General features: G+C 29.1%; 2 protein-coding genes and 1 long non-coding RNA gene across 3 annotated transcripts; 2 read left to right on the top strand and 1 right to left on the bottom strand.

Moving 5' to 3' along the window:
- The first annotated feature begins 927 nt into the window (after nucleotides 1–927).
- On the top strand, nucleotides 928–1,283 carry LOC135929029 (uncharacterized). Its single transcript, XR_010572453.1, has 3 exons — nucleotides 928–1,069; nucleotides 1,105–1,159; nucleotides 1,201–1,283. It is a non-coding gene; the product is annotated as an uncharacterized LOC135929029 (long non-coding RNA).
- A 1,932-nt stretch (nucleotides 1,284–3,215) lies between these two features.
- Nucleotides 3,216–3,491, bottom strand: LOC135928627 (DNA-binding protein HEXBP-like). The gene has a single exon (XM_065465083.1). It carries the CDS (start codon nucleotides 3,489–3,491, stop codon nucleotides 3,216–3,218), a length of 276 nt encoding a protein of 91 aa, XP_065321155.1.
- A 2,559-nt stretch (nucleotides 3,492–6,050) lies between these two features.
- LOC135928626 (uncharacterized) lies at nucleotides 6,051–6,617 on the top strand. The gene has a single exon (XM_065465082.1). It carries the CDS (start codon nucleotides 6,051–6,053, stop codon nucleotides 6,615–6,617), a length of 567 nt encoding a protein of 188 aa, XP_065321154.1.
- The last annotated feature ends 8,039 nt before the right edge of the window (nucleotides 6,618–14,656 follow it).

The following is a 14,656-nucleotide window of genomic DNA, read 5'->3' as shown; positions in this document are numbered from 1 at the left end:
CTTAAAATATAAAAATAATAAATATTAAAACGCATAAAGTAAATTAAATACCAAAACGCTTACACTAAAACGGAAAAATGAAAACGCTAAAAATATTATATAACAATCTTATTGATTTATCATTCTTCACTTACTCTTATATCCAGATGAATTATATTTCTAATTATTCGTAACTTATTGTTGATAATAACAATTTTGAAAAATGATAATAATAACAACTGAGTATTACCAAGCAAGCTACATGACAAAATCATGATTTATAAAGACAATTTACGATAAAGGATATCAAGCTTACGATTTAAACAAACCAACGTACAAACACAATAAACGACTTGGACAAGCCAACGATTACGATGACTTATGAAACAACTTGATGACTTAAAACGATAAACCACTTGGACAACAAACTCTCTATGACAGCTTAGAAGCTATGGGAAGACTTCTTTTAGAAGAAGGAGAATGTTGAATAATATGAATTGTATTTTTTAACGCGTATTATTCAAAATATTTTTTTATTTTTATTTTTATTTTAGTTTTACTTTTTATTTTATAGTTAACCTTTTTAATATTATATTCTAATTTTAGTTTGTAAAAATATTATATAAACGATAAGAAAAAGAGAAAATAAACAGATTGAAAAATAATATTTTTACATTTCTTCAGTTATTTTATCTATATATATAATCCTCAAAAAACTTCAATCAAATTTAGCCAATAGTTTTCTTTTAAAACATATTTGTCCAATAAAAATGATTATAGCTTAATCGGTCCAATAGTAATCACCTTACCAAGCTCAGCATTCATACACTTACCATTTCATTCACTTCACATATCAAAGCAATGGTATCCAACAACCAAGTATAATTTTTTCAGTTCTTATATATAATTATATTATTTTTATTAGATTTTTCAATAAAACCCAACTACCAATATAAGAAAAAACAAACCAAGTTAAAAAGCAGAATAAGCAAAATGCATTGTTACCATCATTCCAGAGGTATGTGATGCTATATGGAAAACTTTAAAAGATATTCATATGCCAGTTCCAACTAGAGAACATTGGGAGAAGGTATTGTAAATTTAGATATATTAATATATTTTTAGATTGCACAAAAATATTTTGACCTGGCTCATTAGATGGTAAGCACTTTATATCAAAGTAAATTTTTAATATTAATAAATAATTTTTAATTATTTTAGAGTTAGAAAAACCAATATCAAACACCTTAAAAAACTATGAAACCTTATCCTATGAAAAATACCAGTCCAGAAGCAAAACATTATAATTTAAGTAGTGATTGAATGCACATTTGGCATAACTACTGATAAGTTTGCCATTAATTCTAAATCTATAAAGTGTTCAGTTGAAAATGCCTGTAAAATATATTATTGATTATGAAAAATTCAAGAGGAATAAGATATTTATTTAAAGACTATTTTAATTCTTGAATTTATGTATAAATTTAACATTTGATATCATTATATATTAAACTAGCTGATAGCCCATCAAGATTAATGGGGAATAATTTTCTCCTTTATTCAATGATGGATAATTAGAAATTTTCCTATTTAATGGGATCTTATTCAGAAATTTATATTTATTAAGATCAGGGGTTATTATAAAATTTTTCTAAAATTGCAAATAAATGAATAAAAATTTCGTTCAAATGATTTTTTATTGTGCACATAAATTAAAATTACTAATGATGGGCTAAATATAATTAGCACTGCCTAACCTACTATTGACTCTTAACCAAGTTCAAGAATCTATGAGTCATAAGTATGGATTCTTCCTTTTATCTGACTATTTAAATTTTTAATTTTTATAGGTAAATTTTAACTATATAGATGAATAACAATAAAAAATACAATCTCTTTCACCTAATAATCCTATCCTTTCAATAAAAGAGGTAACCTTATTTTCCATATTCTTTTTAATTTAATATTCATTTTTTTTAAAATTGAACCAATAAAGGATATGTAATAATTTGTTCTATTAAGCACTAACAAACCTATCATTGAACCCTTAACCAATACAAAAATTTTCATGACTCAGTTATATATTTTCAAACTCCCCTTCAAATTCGCCAATATTTCCTCTATCCTCGGTAACGGATACTTTACTTCAACTACCCACGGATTTAATGTTACTCGGAAATCTGCACATAATCTCAACTTCCCATTAGCCCTTTTCACCGGTACTAAAGGTGTCGCCCACTCGCTATATTCGACCAGACATACAATATCCTCCTTTACCCATCTATCCAACTCTTGCTCTACCTCCCGCCTCCATTCAAAAGGTACACGACGTACAGCACAATACTTCGGCACACATCCATCCTTCATCCGAATCTCTACTTCATAACCCTTCAAACAACCCAACTCTTCCCCAAATATTTCTCCATACCTCTCCACTAACTTCTCCACCTCCTTTCGGACATCCTTTATTCCCTCTCCACACTCCCACAAATTTTTCGCAACTCCCTGTTCTACAAAATTCTCACCCTTCTCACTAACCAGCGGCCTCAATACTCCATGTCTACTGTCTTGGACATTTCCTATTTCTCCATCTACATATATCGGACCTCTCCCCAACATATCTTCCCTCGCATTCTCTTCGCTTTCCCCCCAAAACATAGATCTTCCCTCGTCTACTTCAATATTATCTCGGCCCTCCATCCATTCCAAATTTCTTCCCGACATTCTCTCCTCCTAATTCTCTCGGACCATATTTATCAAGTCTTCCCGAATATCTTCTTCGATCGCCACAAATACTCCCCATCGCGCAAATACTCTCCAAAATCCATACTCGACCCCACACTTGTAATCCAATCCCATCCCATCACCGGCTCAACGTCTCGGTTTATTATCCATAAGTCCAACACTTTACATCCTCCTCTCCCTACATCCCCAATATGCACTCTTCCCATCATCTCCATCTCCGATCCATCAAACTGCCTCACTTGCATAACGTCTCTAATTATTTTACTACCCGGCCAAAGTCTTCTAAAATCCTCATATTCTATCACCGAAATAGCTGCTACGATATCAAATAACATAGATACCATCTTCCCGTTGATATCGAACCATACCCTCGGACTCGGCAGATACGTTAACTCCCTTTGAACCTCCTGCTGCAACATTTTAACTCTCAACTCTTTCTTGCCCCCTCCTAACGCCACGGTCAACATTTTACTCTCCTTCCCATCATATAGTCAATCTTTATCACAATCTCTGGCCCAATGTCCTCTTTCTCGGCACTTGAAACACGTCATCTCCTCTTCAATATCCTTTCCTCCTTTTCCAGCTATCTCCGTCATACTCCTCATATTCACGGCCCCCGAAGTCTCTCCTCTCTGTGGAAAACATACCTTTCCCACTCGGCAATCCTTTAACACATGTCCAAATCTTTCACAACCTGCGCAACGTATTCTCTCTGCTCTGCCCGGACAATATGTCGAAATATGTCCCATCTCCCCACACGCAAACATTTGACATCTCTACAATTCACCGCAATATGACCCATCTCCCCACATTTATAACATCTACCATTCCGACCTCTCTGTCCCCCACTGCTGAACGGCCTCGGCATGTCTTGACGTCCACGGTATACGTCCAAATGTCTGTCATCTATCCTCTCGTTCTTTAACCGGTCTATTTCTTCATTATTGTCCGAACCCTTCATTATTTTTTGAAGCGGTAACCACGTAATTCTCCCCAATCTATCATCCTCTCCATTGTGCCCTTCTACCAACAACGATTGCCCACGAATCCTAATACTCCTTTCTCTTCGCATTCTCCTTCCAAAATATAAACTACAGAACCATATCATCAACACTACCACCGCTCCCAGTACATTATATTGCAACTCCACATACTTCGTAATTTTAAAACTCTTCATTAAAATATTTATGTATTTAAATTTTTCCTAAACTATTTCCCAAGTAACTCAATCTAGCAATACTATATTTTATAAAATATTCACAAAAAATTAATAATTAATTTCACCAAAAATATCTTAACTACTTGTAACGTCAGACAATAAGATAAAATCAATAAGGTAAAAACTCCAATAATACACATATACATTTATCAATTTCAAAAAAAAAATCAATACTTTCCGCGAATCTTTAAAATCTTCCGTGTATTGACGTCTTTTGAAAAAAATCGGCAGCACTTCCGTGTAACTTGCCTTCTAATAAACTTTTTCGGATTTTCTTCTAATAGATTTATATAGGCAAAAATTTGGGCAGCACTTCCGTTTACTCTACCTTTTTAGTAAATTTTCGGATTTTCGTCTAATAGATTTATATAGGCAAAAATTTTGGCAGCACTTCTGTGTACTCTACGTCGTCTTGAAAATTTTCACTTGACGGTCACCTCTTTTGACGGTACTTGTTCTTGACGGTCCCTTATTACACACAGTACTTGTCCTTGACGGTACTTGTCCTTGACGGTACTTGCTCTTGACGTTGACGGTACTTGTTCCTGACGGTACTTGCTCTTGACGGTACTTGTTCTCACAAATTGACGGTCTTATCCACCACACCGCTCCACAAAAATATTTTCCCAAAAATAATTTATAAAAATAATTGTTTTTACCTTAGCTATTTAGTCACGGCACCAACTATTACGTTGTGACCGTGTAAAGTTTTTCTTATTCGATTGTTAAAATTTTCCACCACAATGATTTCGAGTAATCCCAACTTTATTTCAATCCAATAAAAATAAATTTATAATCAAAAACCAAAAAAACAATAATTTTATAATAATTAAAACGAAAAAATTAACTGTTAAAAAAAAATTAATTAAAAAAAAATGAATTAAAAAAAGAAATGAATTGATTATTTACAATTTTCGCTTCCCTTCTATAGAAGCAATAATCATCACAAATAAATAATTAAATCCTATCATCATAATGACTTTACAATAATTAACTTTTATAAATCTAAAAATAAAATGATAACGCGATTAAACTAAAACATAAAATTATAAAAATAACAATGACTCACCAATTTAACTAAAACATAAAATTATAAAAATAAAAATGACTCATCAAACGCAATACATACTGAGACTGACTTTACCAAAAATCAAATTTTACAAATCAAAGTCTCCCAATTATGACAAGTTGCTTTCAACTATTCTTTTGTAAAAAGTTAAATTTAAAAAAATTAATATTTTAAATAGCAATAAATAATAATTAAACAAAAAAGTTAAATTTAAAAAAATTAATATTTTAAATAGCAATAAATAATAATTAAACAAAATATAAAACCTTTTTAGAAATGAGAATAGTTGGAGGCAAATGAATAATATAATCATTTTGTTTGTATAGATGTAAATTATATTTTTAAATTTGATCCTTTCTCTGTCTCTGTTAGATTTAATTGAAATGGACTTATCCTAAAATAAATAGAAAATAAGATTGGATTCCTAGGTATATTGCTTATCTATATAAAATAATATAGATAATTTAAAAAATATATAAATAACATAGTAAATTAATATGTTACGCAAAATTAGGGTATAAATTTACTCATAAGATGAAGTAGCTATGATTTTTACAAATGATGATGGTGAACCCCCATTTAAACGGGATATCAAGGTCTATCCTCGAGTTGATGGTAGTGATCTGATAAATATAAATGGTAAAGCAGTAATATATATTATCATCATCTTTTCAAGGTTCTCAAAGAAATATGCGAGAACACTATCACGATGCAATGGCCATTGTGCTCAAATTTGGCAAACCTGATTTGTTTATTACTTTTACATGCAATCCTAATTGGCGTGAAATTAATGAAAATCTATTTCCCGGGCAAAGTCCTAAAGATAGACCAGATTTAATAGCCCGTGTTTTTAAATTGAAATTAAATGAATTATTGTTCGATATAAATAAAAAAAATTTATTTGGTAAATCTATGGCTTTTATATATACAATCGAGTTCCAAAAAAGAGGTTTGCCTCATGCCCATATACTTATTATTTTAAACGATGATAGCAAAATTGAAACATCTCAAGCTATAGATTAATTTGTTTGTGCCGAAATGCTAGATAAAATTCTCGAACCTAAACTTTTTCAGATTGTTACTCATTTTATGATACATGGTCCTTGTGGGATATTTAACCCTAAATCGCCTTGCATGGAAAATGGCATATGTACCAAAAAATTTCCTAAGGATTTTCAAATGGAAACAAGACCAAATATTGATGGGTATCCATATTATAAAAGGCGAGATAATGGTATTACAATTCTTTCCGGTAAACCTACGGATAATCGTTATGTTATTCCATATCATCGATATCTAATGTTAAAATTCAATGCTCATATTAAGGTGGAAATTTGTACATCTATTAAATCGATAAAATATATCTTTAAGTATATTTATAAGGGCTATGACTGTACTAATGTTGACATTAATGTTGCTTCAAATATAAATATTCATGACGAAATTAAATCACATTTAAATGCGCGATATGTGAGTGCATGTGAATCAATGTGGAGATTATTAGAAAATAATATGCATGACCGCTCGCACGCTGTTATTTGCTTAGGAATTCATTTACCTTTACAACAGAGAGTATATTTCACTGCTGGACATGAAAGAGATTGAGTACTTTTAAAGAGGCAGATATTAAAAGAAATTTGTTATCGCTTAGAAGAGGGATCAAAATATCAAATGCCGTCACAACTTCGGAGTACTTTTGCCTTTATCTGCATTTTTTGTCAGCCTGAAAATCCTGCATATCTATGGAATACGTTCAGATTTATGATGATTGAAGATTATTTGCGTCAATATTCAGAAGTAATTGCAATAAACATGGCTTTAATGGACATTGAAAACGTTTTTCTTGATCATGGTTTATGCTGTCAAAGTTTTGATCTTCCTTCACCTACAAAAATCCCCCCAAAACAACATTATGATGCCTATGTTGAAGCTGCCGATTCAATCGAGCGTATATCTAAATTAAACCGATTACAAAAATATGCTTTTGATTTAATTATACAAGCGATTGAATTAGAAAATATTTCAGAAAGATATTTCTTCGTGGATGGCCCTGGAGGTTCAGGTAAAACGTATCTTTACAATACCTTAATGTGTTATATAAGAGCAAAAAATCAAATTGTATTGCCTTTTGCAACCACCGGCATATCCTCTATTCTTTTAAAGGGGGGAAGAACCATTCATAGCGGATTTAAATTACCTGTGCCTATCTTTGAAACTTCTACATCCCATATGAATTTACATAGTTTGCTAGCTCTAGATATTAAAAATAGCAAATTGATTATTATTGATGAGGCTACAATGATGACTAAACACGCTTTGCGATGCATTGACCGATTACTTAAAGACATTATGAAAAATTCCCACCCATTAGGAAAAGTTATTTTATTAGGTGGTAATTTTAGACAGACTTTATCAGTAGTGCCTAAAGGCCCCAAAGTCGATATTATAGAGTCCTGTATAAAAAGTTCAGATTTATGGAGTCATTTTAAAATAATACATTTGATTTTAGAATTTCAATTTACACGTTTTATTTCAGGTTATTTACGGCAAACTACGAGCAAGGAAATTACAACATCATCTTCAAAAACGAAACCACATTGAGCAAAGAAAAGAGAACTTCTTCACCATCGCTAAACCATCTTCCTCACCAACAACAGTAAATTCTATTTTGTAATTATTTACACGTTTTATTTCAGGTTATTTACGGCAAACTACGAGCAAGGAAATTACAACATCATCTTCAAAAACGAAACCACATTGAGCAAAGAAAAGAGAACTTCTTCACCATCGCTAAACCATCTTCCTCACCAACAACAGTAAATTCTATTTTATAATTTCAATTTACACGTTTTTTTTCAGGTTATTTACGGCAAACTACGAGCAAGGAAATTACAACATCATCTTCAAAAACGAAACCACATTGAGCAAAGAAAAGAAAACTTCTTCACCATCGTTAAACCATCTTCCTCACCAACAACAGTAAATTCTACTTTATAATTTCAATTTACACGTTTTATTTCAGGATATTTACGGCAAACTACGAGCCATGGCAAAACATTAACAAATAAAAGTCAAGATACGGTGATATACCCGACTAATGCTTAAAATTCTTACATCCCTCTCAATTTTGAAAATATTTTAAATCTCCTTTTTTAGGTAAAATTTTCTATGTTATAAAATTTATTATATTATATTTTTTATATGGCTACAAATGCATATGTGTTGTAACCCGATAATCATCAACTCTTGAAGTATAAATATTTATTATATTTTCTTATAATTCATATCTTTGTCTCTTTTTTTCTATTTCTTCCTTCTTTTTTCCATTCTTTTTTTCATTTCTTTGCTCCATTAAAATCCATCTCCTACCTTTACGCGGTGGGGAGTGAACAGCAATTCTGACTAACAGGAGCTCTGGTAAATAATGTTAGTATTTAGGGTGCTAATAAGAGATATTGTTTTATTTTTGTAATTTTAAATATAAATTTCTTAATCACATCTCAAATTATAATTCCCCGTCATTCTTGACGGGTGATCAGTGTGATGCTAATATGATATATTTTTTTCATTTTTGTAATTTAAAATATAAATTTCGAAATCACATCTCATAAAATAGGAAAATTTCTGATTCATCCATCATCAAATAAAGGTAAAATATATTATTCATAAATCATCGAATAAAAAAGACAATTCATCACTCTTAGTCTTAATGGGTTGGAATTGGCCTGAAGGGGGAGGGGGAGGGGTAAAAAGAATTATCGTAAAAGAACGAATAAAATTCTCATCCCCGTCATTTTTGACGGGTTATCAACTAGTATATATAATATAAATCTCTTCTTTGGTTGCTTATATAGCAATCATATGTCTGATAGCAATAGAAGTAAAAAATTGATTTGATTTAGGAATATATAGAAAATATTGAAATTGGTTTTAATAGAATTTTACATGATTAGCTATTTATTTAAATAAGTTTATAAGTGTTACCAAATCAACAAATAAATCTCTTTATTATATTAATATTACAAACAATCATTGATTGATTATCAGATTCTCTTAAATTTTATTATCACCAAAATATGCTAATAATTTTGTAATATTTGTTCTTTTATATGATTCTACTTTCTTACGAATTCCTTTAAGATCAAGTTAATTAATAATATATAGATAAAATCTATTAAAAGGAGAAAAACATAATATCGTCGCCTGAGAATTATATTATTCTATTTCCACTTTTTCTAACTGTACAGGAGAGCAATTTTATAAATACCTTATCTGTATTTTGAATATTAGAAATTTATTATTTTTAATTTAAGGATATATATATTTAATAGTTCCTCATCCCTTAATTATATAAAATACCATGATATATTTTTTAAAAAATAGTTTTTATTATTATTCCTAAACTGGAGATAGAATAAATAGCAAATTTTATTTATATTACTTTGAAAAATATTATTCTATCTCCAAACAATTTCTCTATAAATCCAAAAATATTATTGAATAATAATAATTACTAATGTAAACAAGACAACAGATGCAATTTATTTTTAAAATTTTAATATAATATTTTAATGGATTGGATAAAAATGCATATTATTTTTCTTTAATGATAAAAATTATTATTTTTTATTTTTTGGATCAGTAATATCAGGATCTTTTTATAAAACCAAACATAGGTAATCTTATCTTATCTATCACGTTGGTCATAGACCTGCCCAAAATGAGCAAAAGGGAATTGTATGAAGGCCTACACCCTTCATATTATTATGCCGATTTTTTTCTCAAGGATATCAATAAACCTTGTACCCAGTTGAAATTTAACAAAGTAAGTGGAACTTACCCATTCTGTTTTTGTACAGTTTGACATAGTAGAGAGTAAAATAGAAGGAGGCAAGAAGGTAATATATAAGAAAATACCGTTTAATTCCAAATACAATTGTCTTTTATTAAATTAATTTTCTAAATTTTGTAAACTTTAAGTAAAACTTATAATGTTAAGTGTTTTATTATTATTTATCAAATTGAATTTAATGATGCTTAAATTCTATTAGGTACTATAAGTTTTATTAGAATATTTATTAGTAAGGAGTTATTATTTATTTCTTGTTGAGTTTGGTGTTTAAATTGAATTTGATAATTTATTTACTAATTATTAGTAAAACTACAATGACCCAAAAATAGGATATCATACTTAATTTATTACACTTAGTAATTAGGTGATTCATGTTGAATTATTAGGTGTCAAAAATTCTATTTAATAATTTATTTACTAATTAAAAGATTACGATGACATAAAATATAGGATATCATACTTATATTTAATTTCACTTAGCAATGATATGATTCTTATTAAATTATTATGTGCTAAAATTCAATTTTATTATTTATTAGGAAAATGCTACAATGACATAAGAGGATGTCATACTCCTAATTAATTTTACTTAGCAATGAGAAGTATACATAAGATCCGACAAGTGTAACTTCCCTACAAGTGGAACTAGGTTTCAAAAAAAATACGTAGAACTGGAATTTGGACTAAAGGAGAAACGCTAAGACTAGAAAATAAAAGTAATTAGAGAAAATAACCATAAAAGTGTAATTGAAAACAAATTAACTATAAAGGTGAGCGTTCGTAAAACCGATATTACTAGTAGTTAATAATAGTCTAAGAATTAAAAGAACATTTCCATGTAGAGTGTAGGGGAACTTTCGTTAAAAAAAACCTCCTTTTATAGTTTTATAACTCACTGTCTTAGGAATTTAAAAAATTTCTTAATAATGAAAATTATTTACTATTTTTTACCACACTTAGTTATTTGTCATATGCTCATATATAAACCTCAGAATGATCTTGAAAGTTTTCTTATCCATAGAAGCTCTCTTTAAAAATTCCTAGCAACTCCCCCAAAGATCTTGTTATTCTGCCAAACCAGCTACTTTTATAGGAAGTGCTTTGGAACTGACGCATTCGGGGTAATGTTTACAAGTGCTTGATAGATAAAGTTGTTAGGAGCATGTCTTAAAATATGACCAACCAATTCGATTTTCCTATATTCTATCATTTTATAGAGAGGAAGTATATCACATCCATAGGGTATAATTTTTTGTATTTATAGGGTAAAATGTTCTAGTAATATATCTGATGCATTTATTTACAAACGTTTGCGTCTTTTTATAATTGTTATCCTTCCAAGTTTTCATACCATAATACAGGTATGCAATTATTAAAACTTTGAAGTGTCTTATCTTTAAAGAAATTGATAATTAGTGTGATGGCCAAATTTTCATGAAGGATCTGTATTTTACCCTAGTTTTATTTAACTTATCTATCAGATCTTGTTTAGTGTTCCCTTTCCTATCTAGTAAAACACCGAGGTGTAGAATGAGGTCATCAATTTAGTTTTTTTATGTTTTTAAATCAAAATATTCAGCCTCAATGATGATACTATCAATTACTGATTGAAGATCCGACACAGATTCACCTATCAGGCATAAATCGTCTGCAAAAGCTAGAATATTAAGCTTGCCAATTGTCCTTAGAACCAAGTTTGTAGCTTTAACTTTCATTATGTTATAATTAGTGACAAAATTAAATAATAGAGGTGATAAAACACATCCTTGTTTTAAACCAATTTTAACCGGGATTTTAGGAGATTTAAGCCAGCGTGGATTATTTGAATCGAATAGTCTTTATAGATAGTTTTTATCATGTTCAAAGCTCTTCCTCTAAGGCGCTCTATAACTTAACGTGTATTATGGAATCGAAAGCTTTCTTTAAATCTAGTGTAACAATAATCAATTGACTTCTCAGTATGACAGCTCTCTCAATATGAATTTCAAGTGCAAGAATTGCTTCAAGTGCGTTTTAATCCTTCCTGAAAGAAAATTAATAAATCGACAAACAGCGGTTCCACTAACGACCTTAGTATATCAGGGGCGTCGCTAGCATTTACAATCTCAGGGGGCTCAACTAAAAAAAAATTAAGTAGGGCTTCGCCCCCCATACTCTAATTTGCAGGCCTTCGGCTCGCTTTTGCCCGGCCTTCGGCCGGGTTTTATATTTATATATTATACTCTTTTTAAATTTGTTAACTCTGAACAATTATTCTGAATTTTAATTTTCTCAAAAAAAATTTATCATATTATGCATACAAAATAAACTAACATATAAGTAATTTAAACAATATAAGACATTTTTAAAAATATTATTTTTTAATACAAAATCTATTTATTACGGTATAAATATTTTTGATTGCTGATATAAAAAAATTTGCGTCTAAAGAATTACAAGTGATAAAAAAGTTAATTAATTCATACAAATGCCTCAAAATTTATAGGCCTAAACCAAATCAACAATTCTTGAAGAAGAGAGTATAAACGACCAATCCAAATCATAAAACTATTAAGTGGTTATAGCTTCATTTTAGATGACATGATGGTAGTTAGATAAATAATCGAGAAAATTATTGTGAGATATTAAATTTCTAAAAGATTATCATCCATTTTAAATTATTTATAATATATAAACGACTACACAGTTGACCATTAATGTTTATCTAAAATATGCAATCATATGCTCTCAACCGTTGTAGTAATAATCTTAAATTACATAGCAACACAAATAATAGATGCTGGTTAATTTGCAGTAATAGCCATGACACTCACGCACGATGTAAACTAGTATCAGAATTTATTATGTTGAATAAATTGATAAAATAAAAACACTAAAAATCTTTGGAAGAAATAATTGTGCAAATATATTGAAGCCTTGAGTTATTTACACGGCAAGGATGCCATTTTAGAAATGAAACATTTTGGAACTATAAAATAAGGACCAGAATAATATGATGAAACAATTAAGATTTTATATATTGTCGCACCCCCTCTAGTTGGTATATTATATCTTAAAATAATAGTAGTTTGTAAAATTATCCAAAATATACTTGTATTAAAATTAACTCAAAACTGTTTTTTGAAAAAGAAAAAAATAGCTTTCCTAACGTAAAAAAGAAAAGAAATCAAATTTATTACATCTATAATGTAGGATAAATAATAAAATGATTAATTTTTAAAATTATTTGTAACTAAATAGATGGCGTTAAATACTTGAAAGGAAATTGTCACTATAATTATTATCAAAAGCATTTATTAGTAAAATTCATTATCATATTAACTATATTATATTATAACTGTCACATACAATACATCTATAAAAGTGGCATTTTATCTAATATTTTATAAACAACTGTATATAATAGAGGATTATAAACTATATGTATACTTACTTACTTTTTATCTTATTTGAACCTTGAAAATATTTTTAGGAATAGGTATGAAAATAAAATTTAAAAATAAATATACAGTTGATTAGTCATTTTGAACTCTGCTAATTACAATATTAAATTTTTTAGTTTTCAATTAATAAATGATTATATTTATTTAATTAGGGTTATAAAATAATTTAAACTAATCGATAGCCCGTCAAAAATGACGGAGAATGAGAATTTTATTCGTTTTTTTAAAAGAGATGTTACCTTTTATTTGAAATATATATCCAATTTATATTATTTTTAAACCCCACCCTCCCCATTTAGGTCAAGTCCAACTAAAGTCATTGAGTTCAACCCATTAGGACTAAGAGTGGAAACTATTTTTTGAGTTAAAATATATTTAAATGAGCTTTTACCCAATATCAAAATTCTTTGTAAATATATTACTGATTACATAAGACTAACATTTAACATTAAAAAATTTCAAGCCAGGTCCAAGCTCGTAATATTTGGAAAAAATTTCCAAGAGTCCAAGACATTATAATTTTTAAAAAAAACTCAAGTCTAGCTCAACCCATAATAATTTTGAATATTTTTTCCTAGCCCGGCCCATAATAATTTGTAAAAGTTATTCCCAAGTCAGGTGCAAGCAAATATTAATCTTGAGGAATATTTTCCAAGCCCAGTCCAACCCATATTAATTTTCAAAACTTTTTCCCAAACCCGGAGATAGTTAAATTTCTAAATAATTTATCATCACATGAAGGGGAAATCTCGGATTTACCAATTAGTGGGTTAACTCCTTTTATCAAAAAATTTGATAAGGGCTATCTATATCTTTATGTTAAGTACAAAAAAAATGCTATCTATTTAAATTACAAAAATGCCATTCAATACTAATGAAACTTATATGCAATTTATTTATATATTTTTTAAGAAATTTGTTTTTCTTGCCATTTTTTTTACGTAATTTTTTTAAAAAAAGATGAGGATTAATTATTATTTTGTGTGTCTGATAAAATTAAGAGCAAATCATTTATGACATTTTAATTTTTGATGGAAAAAGTGACAAAATAAATCTGGGCAGTCGTCTGCAGAAAAATAATTAATGTATAATATCATCCCATTTAGGGTTGTAGGTGAAAGTAATGAATCAAAGCAGTGTACAACACCCATTTCGTCCTGATAAAGCTGAGGCATTGGGCTACTGGTAAAAGAAGAACGCAAATTGATATTTCTGCCAAAGTGTCAGTTTTGGTATCCCCCTCTAAAATAGAATCATGAACGACATTGTCAACTTTACCATAAACGGTAGTAAGTATTGTTATAAAGGCCACGACAAAACTACCGCATATTTTCCCATTAATAATGTTG

Source organism: Gordionus sp. m RMFG-2023, chromosome 4, assembly GCF_954871325.1.
Source record: "Gordionus sp. m RMFG-2023 chromosome 4, tfGorSpeb1-WG-v2, whole genome shotgun sequence".
Classification (NCBI taxonomy): domain Eukaryota; kingdom Metazoa; phylum Nematomorpha; class Gordioida; order Chordodea; family Parachordodidae; genus Gordionus; species Gordionus sp. m RMFG-2023.
The sequence above is the reverse complement of the archived record's forward strand: the minus strand, read 5'-3'. Positions and strand labels throughout refer to the sequence as shown.

Excerpts from the sequence above, each read along its gene's own strand:
- LOC135928626 (XM_065465082.1), top strand. The coding sequence starts at position 6,051 with ATGCTAGATAAAATTCTCGAACCTAAACTTTTTCAGATTGTTACTCAT.
- LOC135928627 (XM_065465083.1), bottom strand. The coding sequence starts at position 3,491 with ATGTTTGCGTGTGGGGAGATGGGACATATTTCGACATATTGTCCGGGC.